At 51.8% G+C, this 20,924-nt stretch overlaps 1 protein-coding gene across 14 annotated transcripts in view; it reads right to left on the bottom strand.

The window, feature by feature from the left end:
- The window catches only part of RGS6 (regulator of G protein signaling 6), a 554,007-nt gene that overhangs the window by 5,059 nt on the left and 528,024 nt on the right, over positions 1 to 20,924 (bottom strand). For 3 of the 14 annotated variants that reach the window (XM_087856077.1, XM_087856076.1, XM_087856078.1), the window contains exons 17-18: positions 20,849 to 20,902; positions 19,257 to 20,638 (exon numbers count right to left, since the gene is read on the bottom strand). The exons of 1 other annotated variant lie outside the window; for it this stretch is intronic. In XM_087856077.1, the coding sequence (XP_087712203.1) occupies positions 20,504 to 20,638; positions 20,849 to 20,902 (189 nt within the window). In that variant the 3' untranslated portion in view covers positions 19,257 to 20,503. Of the gene's footprint in view, positions 1 to 9; positions 2,010 to 8,557; positions 8,625 to 19,250; positions 20,639 to 20,848; positions 20,903 to 20,924 lie in introns of those variants that run through there. 10 more of the 14 variants (XM_087856087.1, XM_087856083.1, XM_087856088.1 and 7 more) reach the window with 9 other exon arrangements.

The raw sequence follows: 20,924 nt of genomic DNA, 5'->3' as shown, positions 1-20,924 counted from the left end.
CTGCAGAGACAGGCGACAGAGTTGGCACGCACAGGTGCGCACACGGGGGCGCGCGCGCACACACACACACACACACAGCGACAGAGACAGAGCCAGACAGGTGAATCACTGCTGCATGAACCACAGAGGCCAAACGACTTCGCTAGCTGACCCTGCTGATCCCTGGGTTCGGGAGCCTTGACTGCAGACGGTTGGAACAACCAGGGCTCTGGGGCAGGGGGTGGGGGGAGTGAAGGTGTGTGGCTGGTCCTCTCTTTGGGGTGTGGGAATTTTACTTACCCCCAAGCCAGGCATTTTCACTCTTAGGTAGAATGTCTCTTACTGCTTGTGGGCTGCCCCTGAGCTTGATTTTATTCAAGCGAGGAAGGAAAAGGTGGACTGGGGAGTAGTAAGATCAGGGAGGGTGGGTTGACCCGCACAGGTGACGGCTGAAGATCTGGGTGACTAGAAGCGAATGGATGAACTAGCCCTAAGAGGGCAGGAGATGTGGGCATGCAGAAGACTAGGATCCTGTCTGAAAGGCAGGATTGAACCCTCCTTGGGAGAGACACACAGGCTTGGCGAAGTGTCGATGAGTGGGCCTGAGACAGTGGAAATACAGGGACCTGCGTCAAGGCTCGGAGCCTGGGCTGGTGAGCGGGTGCCACCGCAGGCCCCAGGGCAGGGCGCTCCTGTCACATCCCGTCCTGTGTTCCTGGCTCCCCGCGTGTGGTACCCAGGGGCTGAGTCTGATGACTCCACATCGGGACATGAACAAACCCTTCACTTGCCACCCGTGAAGCAGGTCTTGAGAATGAAAAGAACTGAACTGGACCGTGAGGCCTGGCACATGAGGCACCGAGATCCCGGGAGAGGCCAGTGACTCCTGAGCCTGGGAGGAGGTGGCTGAAGAGCCTCCGATGTGGGATCGGGCACCTCAAGGGGGGAGGAGGAGGGTGACCGAGGCGCCGTTGTTTTGCTGATTTCCCTTGACGCAGTCTGTGCCCATTCTCTGCTCACCCTCTAAAGAAATCCAGAGCATCGGACAGGGGTCTAGAGGAGAGTGTGGCTGGACCCGAGCAGATTGATCATTGTGTCTGAGAAAATACTCAAAACCCATGCTATTGTTGACAGCCGGTCAACACCACCATCGCCATCTGCAAAGGGGAGCACGTGGTCCTCATCGGCATGGGCTGCGGTGTTTGGGAGTGAGGGACGGCGAGGGCCAGCGGCCCCTCATGTTCATTTCCAAGTAGCACAGGTGTGGGGGCTCATCTTGTTTACTGGGCTTGGCTGCGTGCAAGCTGGATGTAATTAAAAAAAATTGATCAGGTTTGTGAAGCCTGGTAGAGTACTCAATAAACCGGCTGATTGATGAATTGATGGATAATGGGTAGATCTAGTAAATGAACAAGGGCTGTGAGTTTGCTGGATGAAAGACAATGTGTCATCTGGCTTAGCTCTCCGCAGAGGGACATGCCAGCTTGACTTTGAGAATTCCAGTGGCATGCATGGGAGCTTGTCCAGAAATGGAACTGCCCTCGGGAGCTGTTGGAAAGTCTGCATCTGACATCCCCTTGCTCTTTTTCCCTTTTATTTCACTCCTCATTTCACTAGCGAGACAAAACTTCATTTTTTCTCCCGTTTTACACACACACACACACACACACACACACAATCTCCCCATCAGCAACCTTATCTGAATCTTCACATCCACTAAACTTAGCCTGCCGCAGGATACATTTATACCAGGGTAAGGATTTTTTAATCAGATTTTTTTTAATCCTAGGGGGTTACAGTGCCAGTCTTTGCAAATCACTAAAAGCAAGGTGGCTACTCCTCTGTGAGAGTGGGTTAGGTAGGACAAAAGCTCGCAGCTGGCAGAGGCTGCCCTTCAAGGACTTTCTCCAGCCCTGGATTCTAAGGCACACACATGGCTGGCGCTCTCCTTGACTGCCCTTTCTTAGATGGAGCTTGAGGCATTTGTCATCCTGTCGGTTCACCTGGGATCATGCCTTCTTGATGCAGGCCTGAAGGCAGGAAGCATGGGGATGTGTGTGAGGCCCTCTCGGGGGAAATGTGGAGCTGATGAGTCTAGGGGCCTCCTGGTCCAAGAGTTCTAACAAACCTCCCCCAGCTCCTTCATCCATGTCCATCCCTGCTCATGCGAAAGGCACTGTGGGATTTTGCTTGCCTCTCGGTGCCCCTTATTGTTGCAGTAACCACACAAAAAATACTGGCTCCTCCCCTTCTCCTTCTGTCCCTTTTCCACCAAGGCAACAAATTACATCTTGTGTCACCAAATATATATGTTTTGGTTTTGCCATACGTGGTATTCGGGCTCTGACTGAGCTGGCAGATGTGAAAAAAAATCACTAAAGCTCCTGAATAATAGTCTATGTTAAGAGCCCAGAAACAAAGAAGGTGAGGTTTACCAGGCATCCAAACCCTCATTATGGCTTCTTCCTCATTAGTGAGGTCATTTTGGCTGGAGAGGAGGCTGTAGGTTGAGGGAGGTTGAAGATTCTATATCTGGATTATTATGGGACTGTCTATCTGTTTTAGGTGCCTTTCGCCCCGAGGTCCCCCACCCTCCACCCCTCCCTGTTCTGTAAAAGGGGCTGGGCTGGGCTTGGAGGCGCTAATTAATCTTTTCCTTCATGAGTCCTGGAGCTCGCCTCATAGCTCTGACTCCAAGGACCTGTGGCCAGCCGTCAATGCCTTCCCCTCCCCTTCCCCCCCAGCTGCTTGCATGTCTCAGGACTTCAGAGGCCAGCCTAGAGAACTTGCCCTGAGATTGTTCCCAGTCTCTCAGCAATCCAGGTGGTGTTCCTTGGCATTTTTCTCTCCCTCCCCCCACCCCTGCACACACACATCTTTCAAATGCCAGTTCTGCTGCTAAAGGAGGTCGTGAGGTTTCAGGTCCGCTTAGGGGGCAGCTCAGTCCAACTGCAATCTGTCCGCTACTCAGTGACCTCCCGGGTGGGGTTGGAAGGCGGTTATTCATGCAGGACACAGGCATGGCGAGATGCCTGGCCTCGGGCTTTGGGGAAGAAATCCTGCAATCACACTGGCTCAGCAGCTGCCTCTCTTCTGAAGAGCTGAGGCTCCTGTAATTTTCAGGGATCAAAGTGAAATCTGACAGCAGAGGCTACCTGTGTTCAGAGATGAGCTGCCCCAAGGTCTATGCTGCTAGGGGCTTGCTGGGAGCCCCTGAGCTATCTGCTCTGTCCAGAGAGAGGAGAGCTCCTGCCCGGCACCCTCTCGGGCTCTTTCCTCCCTCTTCTTCACCCCCTTCCCTGCCTCAATCGGACGATCCTGTAGGAAACACTTATAGGGGAGTGGTAATTCTACTTCTGCCCGGCATCTTACATAGTTACAGGGGAAGCCATTTTCTCAGGGTGTGAATGTGTGATGTTCCCCAGTGCCGGTCAGTTGGGAATGGATCATGGTGCCAGGAAACTGCAGCCAGCTCAGCCTGAGGCCTTGGCGTAGCTGAGCAAAGCAGCTGAAGGTGGTTGAAAATGCTATTAGCAGGCAGCCTTTGTCCAAGTGAAAAAACACACAGTGATTAAGAACTGAACTGCAGAAGGTACATTCCAGAGACACCAAAGCTTTGCATACAGACAAAGTGCTTTTCACCTTTGAGACATTTGGCAAACTTAATCCAAGAGAATCGGGATCCTTCTATTTCATGGACTGGGTTCACAAACGTCCACCCTCCACCCTGACTAATCATTTCAGCTCTGTGGCCATCTTGATGGCTAGAAGCCTGGAAGAAGTTGGTCATGGAATCCTTTGTTTCTAAAAGGAAATGCACAAAAGGAATGGCTCCCTTTTGTGCAGTGCTTTAAGAAAAATCAACATGCTGCTTGACATGCTGTGGCCCTGTGCATTGCACTTTCAGATATTAATCAACAAAGCATGCACAATCCGGGTTACCAAGAGCTTTCACCACTTACTTACCTGGAACACTGGTGCTACACTCTTTGGCAGGGAGGAGGGCTGTTTCTCAGAAAGTAACCCTGGGGGTTAGGTGGCATATTGGGGGCAGCAGAGCCAAGCACTAGGGAGTCAGGCAGGACCCTTTTCACTGCTTAGGGAGTAAAGACATCTGACCTGTTGATGAGACTCTCAAGCTGATTTGCCCAGATCACCTAAGACCAAAGTTACAGATCTCAGGTCCATCAAGTCTAAATCCATGTTACTATGGGGATAGAAATCAACTGTGGTTGCCTCTGGAGGAGAAGGATGGACTTGATTGGAAAGTGGCATGAGGGAACTTTCCAGGATCATGGGGTGTAGGGGACACTGGTGCATAGATTTGTTAAATTCATCGAACCACACATTTTAGATCTGTTCATTTTGCTATGCGTAATTACACCTCAAAAGAAAAAAAGAAGATTGGGGGAAAAAATCCAGCTATCACATCTTTGCTTTGAAATTTGCCACTCCATACCCTTTTTCAGTTGCCGGTCCATGACTCTGCCTTTTGGCTCAATCTGGTGCTTCCTACTTCAGTGTAGGAGAGACCCGGTTCCTCTGCTAGAGGAACGGGAGCTTGCTGTGGCCCCAATTTGGAGCACTGTGTCTAGTGCTCTGATCCAAACTGACCACCTCGTCATGATACAGGTGTTTTCATCCTTGCTAATGAGCATAATGTTCTGCTGAATGCGGCTCACCAAATGATCTCAGGAGGCAAGAAGTGGGAGGCTCCAGAGACGAGCTGTCCTCTCAAGGAGACTGAAGGTCACCCATGGGTAGGCGATGCTCAGGTTCATAAATGATGAGTGGGCATGCGATCACAGGCCTGGGGGGCCTTGCTGAGGACAGCACTCGGGAGCCTAAGAGCCAGGTGGGAAGGTAAGGGTCGTGGCTTCGGTTTGGCAGGAGGGGAGAAGTCAAGAACCTGCCTGACTTCATCGGTGACTTCTCTGGAGGTTGGTGCCCCCTGGCGCCCCTTCTCCACTGAGCACAACAAAAGGAATGATTTCAAAAGGGCGTATAAGGGATTCTGTGACATCTCCTTTCTCAATGATGTTTCAAACTGGGGAGAGAGTGCCACTTGCTTGGGGTGGTGTAGGGGTTTCCGAAGTCGGCCGAGGATTGGCAGGCATGTCCATACTTAATACAGAAGAGTTTCAAAAAACTTCTCAACTCTCCATCTCTCATCAGCTCGCCTTCTGTTGAACTTCATGGCAAGGTGGGGCAGATGAAAGGGGAAAATCCGGTCTTGGGACTAGCCAAAGATCACACGTTGCGAATCCACAGCAGGGCTAGGCCGAAGCTGCAAAGGGAGGAGGGGAGGGGGCTTCCAGCTTCCTCACTCCTCCGCAGTCTGGGGCTGGAGCCTGGGGCGAGACCCATTCCTGGGGTCTGTATTATTCCTGGGTCCTTACAGAGCTTTCTTATCTCTCTCAGGAGCTGAAGGCCATTTTATTTGGCTTTAAAATATTCTATTTGACTTTTAAAAATAAGATGCCACGAACATAAAACAACGCTCAAGTAAAAAAAAAAATCAAGAAATTGGTGAAAATTGAATTAATAGTAAAAAAAATTCACTGGCCGAAGAATTAATATTCATTCGTGTACATTTAAATTTGTTAAAAATAAGGAATATGATAATAAAAATAATGGATTCTTTTGAAACAGGTTTAAACAACTGGATTTTGCCATGTAAATGGTGGGTCTATGGAATCTACCAGTAGTCATATTTTCTGAAAGCAATTCCCATAAATGGTCACTGGGACTCTTACCAGTTTCAGAAACCTTACTCTAGCTTATATTAGCAGCTACCAGTGCTTTTGTTTTTTTCTTAAAAAAAAAAATTTTTTTTTTTTTTTAAATTTAGAAAAGGTGAGTTGCCAGCACTCCTAACTATACTAAATGTGAAAGGACCAACCTACCTCATGATCTATCTCCAAGGGACTTTCTCTTTGAATTTCTTATCCCTTCTCAAGTGCCTTCCTCTTCAGTTTGCACAGACCTTGATGGTGACAGGGTGGGGATGGGCCCATTACCAGACGTGCAGGTTAGCTACTGAGGACAGTTCCTAATAGCCACCTGTCAATCGAACATTGAACAACTCTCGTGTGTCAAACACACCAGGCATTTTACAGACACTTGTGTTAATGTCCACACCCTCCTTGCCAGTTTAAAATCTTAGGACATCTTAGGTTAAAGTCTTAGGATATATTATGTCAGGATAGATGAAGAAACAGGCTCAAATAAAGCGTGAGTCCCTTGCCTGTGAGCACACAGCTAGTCAATGGCAGAGCTAAGTGGGTCAGCCTTCATGAGCCATACGCTTTCTACTTTGTATGTGGCCGTCACTCTCAAGGAAGGAGGCAGAGGAGATGCTCAGAGACTAATGACTCCTCCATGCCCATCTCCACTAGGCAACCTCTTTGGGTATCCCAGGGAGATCTTCTCAACCTCACTGAGAAGGAAGCTTCCACCCCTGGACGTGCCTGAGACCATCTCGAGCATTTCTGCTCTGCCTGACGTTCTTCCCCTCCACACATTTTGTTCTCTTGAGAGAGAAGGTACCACCTTCTGGCTGGCAAGCCTGGCAAAGTGAGACTGGCTACTGCACCGAACCGGGGCACCTGTCACCACGGCTTGGGGCACAGGGCTTTAAGTTGCACCTGCTGGACAGGCCAGGTGAAGCTACCACTTCTGTTTGTGCTCTCATGTTATTGGTGCTGATGCCTCTAGGGTCTCCATAGCAACTGTCCCAGGGAGGAGAGAAGCAGGTGTAATGTTTACCTTTCTAAGGAGGGGCAGGCAGAGCTGCCTTACTCTAACTAGAACCAATTCCAATTAGAACCAAGTGCTTAAATCAGGGTGTCCCAGCCAGGCTGGGGAAGCCCTCTGTGGCCTCTGTGGCGGTGTTCCTGGCCTTCTGACTCCTGCCTTCCATCAGGCTCATCACTTATGGGGCTCTTTGCAACGGCCAGCCTCTGCCTGTTCATTTTGGTGGGTGGGGGGAGAGCTTCCTCCATGGTCCCCCAGCTATGCAAGGACAAATCTGGAACCAGGCAGGCATGCCAGGAGTGACAAGGGGATAGCAGCTGTGCCCTATGCTGGTGGCACGATGCCCAGGCACAGAGTCCCCAGCTTCCTTCCCAAGCTGTGCCTTTCCACCTTGCCTGTGTTCTTCCTGTGCGGGGGAAATGGTCCCCCTTTCATATCGGATCTCCATCTCTCCTTCCTCTGGTTCTGACCGAACAACCCGGTGCTCTCTGTATACTCAGCTTGCAGGGAAGCTCTTGGTGGGTTCAGGAGTGGAGTGGAGGTGGGCCTTTCACTCGCGAGGCCCGTCGGTAGCAGGCCTTCCTGTAGCCCATGCAATGCCTTCCTCTTCCCCTGTTCCTCCTTCTCCTCCCCAGGTGTACTTTAGAATCTTAGCTCTGGGTCACTCTAAATTGGCAAAGGTCAAAAGACTCAAGGAAACAGGGACATGGCTGGGTTGCTACTAGCAACAACGTGATGCTTTTCTCCAAGTAGGACGTTCAAGTGACCCTTGGCCATGGCTCCAGAGGAGAGTGCCACTGAAGTTTAGTGGAAGACACAGCAGGAGGAATCATTTGCTTGGCAGTGTGTGACACTCCTGCACAAACATGGGGACACTAACTCCGCCTCCCAAGGGCACCTCTCATCTCCTACACACATGTTTACCCAAAACTCATCCATAAGTTGGGGTCCGTGGTTAAGCCAGCTGCCAAAGCAGAGCCTAGAAGGCACAGGCAGTCAACATGGGGACTGCCCCCCACCGCCCCAAAGCATAATTTTTCCATCAATGTCCATGTCCATTTGGACACAAATGCGAAGGAAGCCGGCTTATTTCTCTTTCTTTCCTACCACCAGGAACACACTGCAGTGGGCATTCGTCACATGTGTATTTCTATCTGAAACAGTGCAGCAGGGGACGGGTCAAGCAGCATTTTCAAAGATCTCTCAATAGAAACTTGGGTTGATGGAACTCCCATCCACTGGAAATTTCTTCCCTACAGACCCTTTTTACATGTTGCTGCAATGCTTTTGGTGCCCAGGGGACAGAGGATATGTGCTTGCCCAGCCTTCTTCTCCCCTGATGGTCTGGTACATAGAAATGTGAGATTTCCAAGTTTCCTGCAGGACTTGGCCCTGGGCCACAGAGGAAGGGTTATAGAACTATAAGCCTAAGGATGCTGCTTTTGGATTTAAAAGAATCACCAAATGTAGTGAGCATTTCTGTCCTGTTCTCCTAGGGCCCCAGGAGAAGCGATCGGTACCTAAAGACATTATTTGCACATTGCCTCTGGGACAAGGGACTTGTATCTTAGCATCGTTTCTGGACCCCTGGCTCCTTGCCTCTTAGGAAGAAAAAAACTACGGGTACAAAAAATGGGCAGAAAAATGGAGACACCAAAAACTAGGTGCTGCTGACTGTTCCTGGAACGAGGCTGTGGGAATGAGAGTGATAGGCAGAGACAAGGCCACGGACAAACAGATCACCTCTTCCGGATTTTGGAGCACCTTCTGTGCAGAAGGATCCCAAAAAAGGTTAGAGAGTGCGGACGCCGGGATCACTCACCCACTGCTGGAAGGAAGCCACCTCGGGGGTGAAACGCAGCGGCCATTCTGACTCTGCGCCAGCAGCACTAGGCAATTGTGTTTTTAGGAAGGGAAGTGAAGAATAACTTATCCAGCTGAAACCATGAATACCTGCGGCTTTCGGGGTGCCCCTGCCCAAACATGCGCCCAGCTGCCGCGGGTATGCAACGCATGCGCAGAGGCCCATGCAAGTCTGCAGCGTATGTTACTCACGTCCCATGCACCGAACACAGAGGCGCAGGCCAGGCCGGCAGCGCATGCACCTGTCCCGACAGCCGTGCACGCGTCCGTGTGCGCGTTTGCGGCGCAGGAGCTCACAGAAGCATCTCATGCAAGCTGCACGAGCAACCATGTGATTGGCTGCAGAGCTTTATATCAGGCCCCTCAAATGCCAATCGTTGACCAATACTGCAAACTTAAAGCATTTACTTTAAGATACGTATAGAAAACCTGAATTCTCCTCCAGAAGAAGCCATTCGTGTCAGTGGAAATGGCCTCCCTGCTTCTGTTTCCGTCAATGCTACAAGCAAGAGAAGCATGTACCCCAGGGATCTGCTTTAGGAGGGATTTCCAAGCATCCCCTGCCACTTGCTTCTGACTCCTCCGACAACCCCACTTTGTAGTGTGTGGCTAAAAAAAATACAAGCCTTTGTTTATCTGGCAGATGGAGCAGCCAGACTCGGTGAGGTTGTATCGCTCCGGGTGGCTGCAGGCAGGCAGACAGCTGAGAGGTGAGGGTTTCTGGGAAAGAGGCTTCTGTCGAGCAGAGTGTTGCCTCTGAAGGACTGCATTTCACGCTCTTATCATGGGGAGAACCACTTCTGATCTGTGTCTGGAAGCAGGCGGTGTCTCAGGGTTGTGCACCTTGGTGGTGGGGGAGGGGGGCGGCAAATGCCAGATCCTGACAACGTATGCAACTTTTTCTAGGTGGCTCTCCCCACTCCCAGCACCACGCAGCTCTCACGGCCTCCTGGGACGTGCTTGGGGCCCCAAGAACCTGACCACGGGGCAGAAGCTGGCCTGCCAGTCACCTCGGTCCCTCCGTTCCCAGAAAAATCAGAGAAACTGGCTCTGGACTTTAAAAATAAGCCAATAATAATAGCTACATATATCAAGTCGTTCTACAAGCTGGTCACTGTGATAATTGGATGCGCCTTGCACACATTGTCATGTATGAGATACGCACGTAGCCATCCTTGACTGCAAAATAAACATAACGATACCTACCTCAGAGAATATTCTTGGAAATTAAGGTACTATGAGCTAAGCATGGGGGGCAAACAACAATGTAATAATGAAAATAGAAATACAAAGGGTTCCACTTGAGCACATGGGCTACACTCTGCTAAGCACCTGGTATATTTTTTTCCCCACTTAACCATTTACTCTTATCTCCCCTTTGCAGAGGAGGAAACCAAGGCTTAGGGGACCTGCTAAGCGGTAGAGAGGAAGTAGAACCAAAGTCCCTTGCTGGCCAAGCTCAGCATGGTGCAGACCCCCACAGTATAACACTGTGAGCCCCCAAGAATGGCAGTAACTATTTTTATGCCCCATTCAGTGCCAGCGTCCACCCTGAGCAGGAGGCTGGGGCTGCGTTATACCCGTCGGCCAAGTGAGCGGCTCCCCTGGGGTCTCGTGCCAATCTCCAGCGGACAGACAGGAGTCAGCCAGGGCTGTCCATCTCTAACCTAGCCTGCTCCTGTGCATTCTGGGGGGCACCAAGGGGACATTGTTCTCAGGGCAAAGTGAGCAGGTGGTCTTTAGTAAGGGATAAGAATGCAGTTGGAAATGTCACTGCCAAGTTTCAACAACATTTGGCTCTGGTGGCTGGTCCTGCTCAGCACACCCCAGACAGCTCTGGGCAGTCAGCCACGAGGAGCTTCTCAGAGCGCGGTCCCGCGGGGGCAAGGTGCACCTCACTGTGCTTATGCACGCGGTCCTGGGGGAGGGGGGGAGGAAGAGGACCCTGACACTAAACCTGACCAAAGCTGCTGAAGGGCAGGTTGGGGGTTCCGGTGGCCACCACCCCGCCTGCGCTCCTTCCTGGTGATCCTTCCCATACCATCCTCCAGATCTAGAAACAATTCAGGAAAGCTATCATTGAGAGCTAGCAAATGACGGGCTCTGGAGCTGGGTCATTACCAAGGAAACCACCATCAAGAATACAATCGCTGCTTTGCGATCACTCACAAATGCTAATGGTTGACTCCTTTACATATTTAGAAAAATGGATGCCCCAGAACCTTCCAGTATCATCCAGGACAGAAAATGCATCAAAATTTCCTCTCTACTTTTGCTGTAGATTACAAGGTTGGATTGAGTTTTGTATTGGCTGCCCTATCTTCATGTTCCAACTTAATCTGTTATGATGTAAAGGCCAGGCCCTCTAACCTTGCTTGATGGTCTGTCTTTTCTCATTAGGCGTGGGGGTTCAAATGCACCCTGCTCTTGGCAAATGAGAAAGGCCAGGGGTGTGGCATGGAAGGGTTCTCCACCCCTGTGAAAAAGCGTGGGTGCCTTCCGTATCCCCATTTCTTTCCCTCCCCACTTCCTATATCCAGGCCGCAGTGGTGCCTGACAGAGTTTTAAAGGACTGTCTGAGGGAACATAGTACCAATCAACTCTAACTGGGTTTTCTTTAGCTTTAAAAAATGTCTTATTAAAACTTTGCTGACTTTACGGGGATCGCCATGTTTAATGAGAGGCCTCAAAGAATCTGAAAGCAAGAGATGAGGAGAGGAAAAAAGCCATAAGCTGTAATCACCATAATTATACAATCCCATGATGAGTTGAAAGCAGCCCTGGTAAAGCCTGAGAGAAGAGGGAGTGTCATTTGCAATCGTGCTGGTCTTCAGGACAGCTGGAAAGAATGTGACATGAGAGCCCTTCCTTCCCCTGAGTTGGGCTGAAGATAAGTCCTCAGGGCAGAGCCCAGGAGAAGGGGGCCCCAGAAGGGCAGCTTCCCCCGGTCTAAGGCCTCTGGGAGCGCGTTCTGCTCCTGGCCACGTGGCGATGGTGCTGGCGTCAGCTTGCCCACCTGAAATCGGCAACCAGTGTTGGGTAAAAGGCAACCGGCTTTCTCATCTGTGCTGCTTTCCAAAAAGCACCCTTTCTGCATGGGAAGGAGGACAGGCCAAGCTTTCTCCAACTCAGAGCCAGGGTGCCCCACGCACAAGCCCACCCTGGCTGCACTTGACTGGACTGCACGACCGCCGCTCGGCTGCCCTGTGCCAGCGGGCGCCTGTGTCCTCTGCTCACTGACCTCCTTTCAGGCATTCAGCGGAGAGAGCCCTCTTGCTGGAGCTCAGCTGCGGCAGCAGCGACTGGCTTAAAAAAACCAACCCAACAAAACAAAAGGCGAGGATGACATGTGAAGGGCAGTAATTCCACTCCTTGACAGTTTCCCTTGCTTGGCCTATGTCATCATCTGGCTTTTTCTCCCTCAAGGCAGAGGCTAATCTGACTCTTGGATTCCTCTCCTCCAATCTCAGCAAACTCCCTCCCTATGATCCACTCCCCTTTTCTAAGGCTTATTTATAAACCATAGAATAAAATACAGGAGGATCCACTTAACAAATATTTAATGCATCCGAGGATCCCAGGTGAAAGAGATGATGGGGTACCTGGGTGGCTCAGTTGGCTGAAGCTGACTGTTGATTGAGGCTCAGGTCGTGATCCCAGGGTCATGAGATCGAGCCCCGCGTTGGGCTCCGCCGCACTGGGCGTGGAGGCTGTTTAAGATTCTCTCTCTCCCTCTCCTTCTGCTCCTCCCCCACATTTCTCCCTCTCTCTCTCTCTAAAAAAAAAAAAGAGAGAGAGAGAGAGAATCCGATGCTGAAGCCTGCTCTACAATACCATTGGCCATTCAGCTTCTGCACATTTCCAGGGAGCTCAGTGGTCCTCAAGGTGACACACCCCACTGTTGGGAAGTTGCTACTGTTGACCTCCAGTAGGGTGGCCCTCCCTGTATCTTCTACCCGTTTCTTCTAGCTTTGTCTGAAACTACCCAGAAAGGTCCGGTTACTGTGGAAGACAAACACAAATATATCTCACGATGGTTATCTAGTCTCCTGAGGGGCTAGACATCTCTATTCCTCCTGGCATGGCTTCCCCAGTTACTCTCTTCTGAATTTTCCCTAGATTGTTCAAGGTTCTGACAAATTGTGGGGGCTTAGAACCAAGACTCAACACAGCCTAGAACAGCACGAAAGCAGTGAGACACTTAATCTCTTTTGGTCACTCCACTTTGGGTATTACAGACTAAAGTAGCCTTTTTTTTTTAAGGCAATTTCTTTTTGTTTATGCTGATATGAAGCTTGTAGCCAGTTACAACCCCAGAATTTTTGTACTTGAATTACAGCAAAGGCTATGAATGCCATCCTATAGTTAGGAGGCTGGATTTCTTCAACATCAGTTATATCTTGTTAACTTTTCTGCAGTTGTTTTTGACCCACCCTCCCACCTGAAGGAGATACTCTTCAAATAGAATTCCATTGTCTACACCTTGCAGGTGCGGATCTGTGACTATGACGGATGTGTTTTCTCTTCAGCTGAGTCCTCATAAAGGATGTTGACAGGACAGGGCCACGTGGCCTACCACCCGAAACTGCCTCTCTGGTTGACACGGATCTATGAACTCGCCCTCTTACCAGCCCTTGAGATGCCACGAATACACGTGCTTTCCCCAGTTCTGGGCAAACACAGGGAGAGTGGGGGGCGGGGGAGGAATGGCTATTGGTTTCAACCTTCCTGCACTAACAGCAGCTCACGAATAAATATTCTCTGGAGCAGGGGGATGTAGTGCCGACACTCATCCTTCTACCATCAGCCAGGCTGACAAGGGGGTTGTGGAAAGTTCCTGCCAAATATAATGCCAATAGGAACCATTCCCGTGAGGGCCGCGGTGCTCAGGTCAAAAGGATTCGGCCATGATTAGGGAGAGCGGAAGGATCACTGGCAGCAAGGCCCTGCCACTCCTGGGGAGAGTCCACGCTCCCAACCCTGCCTCGCCTTCTATCTGTTGGGGACCCACCGAAGGTCCTTCTCTTGTGGGCCTTCAGGTAACATCGCCCAACTGACACTCCCCCCGCTCTGAGCCCTTCTCAGCACCCCACCCCCACCCAACAGTGTTCCAGTTAGCATTCTGCTACACGGCAACCGTTCACAGATCGGTCCTGTGTAAGATTCGACATCCTGCCCTCCTTCCAGAATGCTGAGATTCCCAAACTTGACTCGAACCAAAGACACTCACTTTCTGCTGTACAAAAGGGGAGACCCCCGAGTCATTTTCACCAGGAGCTCATTTAGGGGGAACTCCATGCTGGTTTTACTTCTTAGCCTTCAAGGTCCTTAGACCTTGAGCTCTCTGACTTCTACCTTTCCAGTTTGGACACAGGTTGACTTGGGTCTCTTCTCCTTGACCTTGACTTTGGCAGCTTTGTCCCCTTCCTAGGTTCCACTATTCCAAAGCCTGACTAACATCTGGGGGCTCCTCTCTTTGGCCCCTGGGCCCCCCTGGCAGGACAGAGCTGGGTTCCATCCTTTGCAGAAGTGGATGTTCTGTCGGGCTGAGCGGTCTGCACTCCCCTCTCTGCATCCCACTGAGGGCCCTGCGGTCACCTTCACCCTCTGCCTTCTCACTGGACAGATGGGAGCCCACGGCTGTTCCCATGCGGCTGCCTGGGGACAGGTGCCAGAAGTCGGACTGTATCAGTGACAAGGAATAGGCTGAAATCCCACAACCCCATCAGCCACTGTTCAAGTGAGAGCTCCTTCTAGAAGGACGTCTTTCCTGAGTGGGGGGTGAGAGGAAGGCTCTGTTATGGCAAAGGGCTGCAGGTCACTTCCTGAAATAGACTCCCGCCTTGCCCATACAGACACAGTTTGCCCCCAGCCTGCCTTGAGGGAGACTGGCAGGGAATGCGATTTGGATCGGAATCAGTGGCTGTAAACACACAGCTGTGCCTTTCTGCCTCAGAGGAGTTCGATTTTCACTTGACTGCTCGTCACACTGGGGTCTGGGCAAGGCGAAAGAGGGCCTGCGTGGGGGGGGGAGGGCTGGCGAGAGGAAGCGGAGCTGCTTCGGGGAGCCTGGCTCTGTGCGCCCCACGTGCTCCCTGTGTGGCGGGGCGGAGTCACCGCGGGGTTTTCTCTCCCCTGGGGGGGCACTCCGTGGGGAGGGGGTTTTGGCTGCTGTGGGTTGACAGGTTGAGTCATCAGCTGCAACAGCTGGGGGTTCCTCCTTCTGAAAGGAGTGGCAGGATGCAGGGCTGAGTTTCTGCAAACTGGCAACGTCTGACCCTTTGTCATACACAAAAATCTCACTCCTCCCCGGGGTTTCGGAAGACTCAAGCCGGTCCCCTGCCATCAGGAATCACTTGATCACTTTTCCTTGTCAGCATCCCGGCAGCCAGGCCGATTTGGTTGTCTTACATGTTGTAGATAGTGGATAAAAAATAGACTTTTACATTGGCATTTGCCAGCTGCCACACTGTACTATTACGTATGCTTGGTGAAGCTTTACTTGGAGCCACGATGGAGACAGAGGGGCAGAGGAGGCTTCACTGACCACTGATAGCACAGACTCTGGTAACTTCCTCTTGCCCATCTCTGAGAGGACCGCGGCAAGCTGGCCCAGAGTTCTCCGGGGAACCAGAAAGTGTGGGAGCAAGTGAGCAGCAGACAGAGACTGAGGTCCCCAGATGCTCACCTTGCATTCTTTCCCGAGCCCCACAAGGCACGGGTGATGCCACGGCGCCCACTCTGGAGCCTACCCTTCTGCCCAGCGGACCTCACTCCTCACCTCCCACCACACACCCAGCTGGGCATCCAGCCGGAAGGGCAAGGGCTGCAGAACTGGCAGGGGTGACCGGCGTGTGTTGCTTACCCCGCTTTGGTGACCCCTCCCTCCCTGCCTTCCAGCGGTCACAGAGTGTGAGTCAGTCCTGGGGATCCGAGCAGGCCTACGGCTTAGGGAGCCCATGGCGCTCTTAGTTCTGCTGGTGCTTTATCCTCACAGCCTTGCCCAGGGCTTTTAAATACAGTTCCAACTCAGCGCTATCTCTGCTTTCTGTCCCCATCTGCAAGGCTGGCAGCCACTTTCCAATCAGGAAGGCAGCTAGCTCTTTGCTCATTCTGAGAGATGATTAGCACAATTCAGGAATCTTAGCCTAGAAAGAAGCACAGCCCTATGGACACTCCCAGCTGGAAAAGTCTGTAGAGATTATTTAGTCCAAGCCATTGTACTGAGGAGGAAACCAGGGCTCAGAGAGGGCTATCGATTTGCCTGAAGTTGCACAGCTAGCAAGCTGCGGTTGGAAGCAGAAGCCACTCCCCATGGGGCTGCTGACAAGGTCCACAGGGTCCCGGAAGTCCTCACTGCTCAAGAGAGGCAGGATTCTATGCTTTCCTTCCCAAATACTACCACGGAAATTCACCTCCATCTCCAGGCAGGCCACGGATTCACTATTGCTGGGCCTCAGGGCTCTGACAGGGGAGAGCCAAGAACGACAGTCTGATCCAGTGGTTCCAGAGGGGCCCAAGGACGGTTTGCAATCAAAACCAACCCTATATAAAGATTTTAGCCAAGAGTCCTCTGCTGGAGACCCAAAAGGACTTTTTTTTTTTTTTTTTTTTTTTTGAACTGAGGTCAAAGCCTTTTGGGGGCTCTGCTAAGTCTAAGCATTTGAGAACTCATTCCACCAGAGTGGGTGGTTGTTGGCCATGACACGTGGAGGGGGAGGGGAAACAGCCTCCTGGGGGAAGGAGCTGCTACTGGGGATGGGGGGTAGGGTGGGGGGATGGAGCGCCCTCCTGCCTCCCTTGCCTGGAGCCCCAGCCTTCCACTTCCTGTGCTGTCTGGGCCTGGAGCTGGGCTTTCTTCCTGCAGAGCTGCCTGGAAAGGAGGGGAGGTGAGCTGCTGACTTTTCCTCCCTCATTAGCTTTTCTTTTGGCCAGGGAGGGAGGAAAGGGAGAGGGAGGGAGGGCCGGCTGCGGGAGGGTGGGTGACAGCTGGCTCCCAGAGCTTCCTGGTCTGCCTGACTTTCCCGCTGCATTCCTTGGCAGGCAGGATGGAAACGCCTGTTGTGGAGATGCCCCTGGGAGCATGCCAGGCACCCTCAGCTTCCGGCCCTGTGGTGTCAATTCCAAGGAGCCCCTTGACGAAGCTCCGCGGCCGAGTTCTCTTAGGTGGGTGAATACTGGTCCTCCTCTCCACTCTCCTCTGGGGCACCTAGCACCAGCAACCCCATTTGCCACCTCTGCAGCCTGAGGCTGATGACGCTCTCAAGGGGGCCACGGGAGGCTGCTGCCATCTGCTGCCCCCCTCGAGTGCATCGCCCCCTGCGGCCCCCTCCACAGAACTGTACACAAGCAGGAGGACATTCTCTAGTTTCTCCTCCCCAGGTAGCTTCGGCCACCAGCCAGAAAGGGACGACCAAATGGCCACTGCTGAGCCTTGGGCGAAGGACCTTTGCTTCCTCTCGCCCTCCTCCTCTGCCTCCCGGGTCCTCTGTGTCAGAGTCAGCCCACGGCGGGGCCCTCCCTGCTCTTGGGAGGCCCCGAGGGAATGAGTGTGCCTAAGAGAGAGCAAGGGGGCAGCAAGCCTTTCCCCTCTGGCCACCCTCGCACCCGCCTCATCACTGTCCACAGCAGAGCCAGGAGGGTGGCAGAGAACGGCAGGCTGCTGGGCACTGAATGGTAGGGAGGGGTCTTGAGTTCGAGAAGTTCCCTGCTCCACCAGGCCGTCACACCAGGACCCCCACCGAGGAATCGGAGGAGGAGGGGAGGATGCAAAGGTGGCTTTCAGGTTTTACAGCCGTGGTGAAGGAAGCATCCCAGCGCACAGGACTAGGGGGAGATAGGCTGGGTTCATGTAACCTGAAACCCTGTGTCCCCCCTTTCCCCCTGTGAGGCTGCTGTAGGTTAGGGTTCTTGGACTAGGCCCCCTCGGACCAGGCCCCCGCCACATGCAGTGGTGCAGGTCATTCACTGCCCAAGGGCAGCTGAAGGTCAAGTAGGGGCTGATATCTAGCCTGCACCATGCTTGGCCAGCTGGCCATCTGTGGGGCTTGGGCCCAGCAGAGGAGTCTTGTCTTCTGTTTTGAATGAAGGTACAACACGGACTAGTTGCCCCATGCCGTAGAGTTTCAGTGACCTTTGGTCTTAGACCTGAGCCTTCCTGTCAATTCAGCAGGGCTTTTTGCAGGCCCCGGGGTCCAGCACCCCCAATGACACCACATTTGGCATAGCATATCCCCTGACAATTGCGTTGTATACTCAAGTTCTGGGTGACTCCGAATGCAGTTTCCATTGGAAGGAGAAGCTCACACAGCACTGCCCTTCCTGGGGATTGCAAGGCTCCTTCTGCACCCACACCAGCATGGCCCCAGCACCTTCAGTGAACCATATTAAACTACTCCTTCGCATCTCCTGTAAAAGGGGCCATCTCTGGCCTTTAACAGATAATCCCTCTATGTCATAATACATCTTAAGACTTGGAAAGAACAATTTGCTTTCGCCAAAGGTTCTCTTTTACTAAGAAAAGAAAAGACATTGGCATGGGAGAATAGCCAACTGAGCTATCCAACCACCTGGATCCAGGCCTCTTGCCACCAATTAGTCCTAAATGGCAGCTCGCCTACAGCCTTGGTCCATGAACTGCATAGCTTCACTCCTTAATTTTTCCATTGTTAGTCCCATGACATGGATGGTTTTTTTATACATCTTTCCCAGCAACGTGGGAATGCTATTCAACTAGTCTTTTGTTGAGTTTTATAGTTTGCAGGAGGTAGCAGATGACATATTCATATAGCTATGCCTTTAGAGAGATCTAGCACTTTATGGATAGCATATCCAGAAAATGGCTACCAGATTGCAAAGCATATTGGTTGGTTGGTTAATTTCATTTGATTAGAACACTGGGCTGTTTTAGACCAAGTTCTTGGGATCCAGCCTCAAGGACCCTGAGAGTTGCCACTATTCTATAGTCATAGAACGGTTCCTCAGACATGGTCACATCTTGTGGGTATGTGGTGTTGCCCCCAGAGCAGAGGGAGCATGGCCGCATCAATGAAAACCTGTTTCCACCACTGCAACCAAAAGATTGGAATGCAGCACCTATTAGAGTCTTCACAAAAGAACAGTAGGGACTTTATAAACTTTTTTTGAAGTTTGGACCTTTTATCACATAGATGCTAAAAATCTCAGGAGCTTGGAAGGTTTTTCTCCTTCAGCTAGCCCTGAAAATATCTCTGTAATTTGTCCCACAGGCACACTTGAGACGCTTAGAAGTGTCTGCTATTTTCTTGTTCCAAATGCTTTGTTAACAGACTGCCGAACCACTGACCCAACACTACTTCTGGGATGAAGAGACATCATTAAAAACGCTTCACAGAGCTTCACTGAGACCATTCATGCCTTTCCCGATACCCACTTCTTGTGGGTATCGGGAGCCTGGAGATGTTTGAACATCGTGTCTGGGTACCAGCCTTCCTCTCTCACTCCCTCTGCCTACGCGGTCAACATGAAGGGCCTCCACAGGGCTGCCGGAGTTCTCCTCCCCTGCAGTTTGCACTCAGTGGTCCACTTTGCCTCACAGTACACTCTGGGTTTGTCAACAAAATCCTTACACGTCCTCTACCCACAGGAGCACCTCAAAAGCAATAGGGAAGGATGGGTTCCCACTCCTCTCTATAGGGCCTCAGGGGTGGAGAAACGCCCGCAGGCCTTGCCTCTGACGGCCTGTGACATCTTCTTGGTGTGTGAAGCCACATAGCCATGGCAAACCAGCCACGAACACACACCAGGGACCAGAAGGCCTTCCATTCTGCAAGTTCTGATTTCTCATGAGGAAAGGCCATAGAGAGAGAGGACCAAAGAAGAGAAGGGACGAGCACTCATATTTTAATCGCCCCCTACTACAGCTATTGTGATGTTTACATCTAGCAAATTCAAAGTCATGTTTAAATTCCTTTAAAATGAATCTAGCTATGACCGGTTGCTTTCAACCCAGAATTCTTAGAATTTAAGTTAAAAAGATGAAATAAAGATATGGATCACACAGTAGTCAGGTTTATAAGGACTGTCCTCTTCAACAGAGGGGGAAGAAAAAGGCAAGTCAGCATTAGTGGGTTGCTGTCCTTTGGGAAGGGAAATGCGGCCAGTTCCACGCATGGGAGTCCTGTTCCCTGGCTGCCATTTTGGTTCCCTCTGGTTTGTATTAACAGTGCAGGTTGGGCCCCATGAACTCAGCAATTGGTTTTTGATGAGTGAGTGAATGAGTGAGACTGAGTCCTTCCTGTACACTAAGCCCTATGCTCCAATCTGGGAGAGAATGGCATGGAGAGGAGACATGGGTCTGTGCTGTTCTACAGACCACAGGACAGAGCCTCCGCCATGCACCATGGGGAAGCCCTACTCATTCAGCGCTCCCGCCTCTTACCACAGGGTCTCCTATCTGCCACCGTGTTGCTCTCTACCCCCTTGAAGCTGGACGTGCATGAGAAGCAGGCCACTTCCCTACAACAAGAGCGAACCTGTTGCCCACCTTTACTCCCTCGATCACAGTCAAGGCCTGGGGAGCTTGATAAGGCCTTGCCCCTGGGAGCACAGGGGCAGCGCAGGGACTTGTTCCTTCCTCCACCCCACGGCTACTGCCCTCCACTCCCTGTCCCGCCCTGCGGACGGGGCTGACAGGGACTGTAAGGGACGTCGGGACTCATGCAGAGGCCACTAACACGCACGCCAGCTAGACCGCATCGCCAGGACCCATGCAGCACGGCCACCTTCTGCACCCGCCCGAGCCGCTCCGGAGCAGCGTCAGCTCGCGGCCTGCACCTGTGGGGCTGCTAGAGCTCACAGACGGGAATTTGGAATTTGTTTTTTATTTTTAATTTTTTTAGATGACTTGGTTCTGAGCCAATTTATGTCATGGTGCAGTTCGATGGCCTTCTCCCTGGGCTGCTGCAGAAGACACACACGCCGTGCAGCCCCAAGGGCAGCAGGGTCCTTCCTCCTCAAAGCCCCGAACGGAAGATCGAACGCCAGGCCCGAGGCTGGGCGGCTGTGTGTGTACAGGGGAGCTGCTTGGGGTTTGCAAACCCATCCCTAGAAGAGAAGCTGCAGACGCTCGCAAAAGAAAAAGGGTGTATCGAGTGCGGAAAGCCCTGGACTCCCTCCCCCCGCCGAAGGAAACGACAACCGACAACAAAAAATTGAAGAAACAAAGAAAAACCAGAAGAAACGTTGAGGGAAGAAAACCAGCTGAACTTACCACACTGCGAGTGAACTTTTCTAAGGAAGTTCTACGACCTTGCTCACTTTCTGGCTTTAGGGGAAAAAAAAAAAAA

Source organism: Ursus americanus, chromosome 26 (assembly GCF_024610735.1).
Source record: "Ursus americanus isolate L20-20 chromosome 26, mUrsAme1.1.p, whole genome shotgun sequence".
In the NCBI taxonomy this organism is placed as follows: Eukaryota; Metazoa; Chordata; class Mammalia; order Carnivora; family Ursidae; genus Ursus; species Ursus americanus.
Note: the sequence above shows the minus strand (reverse complement) of the source record. Positions and strands in the feature narration are given on the sequence as shown.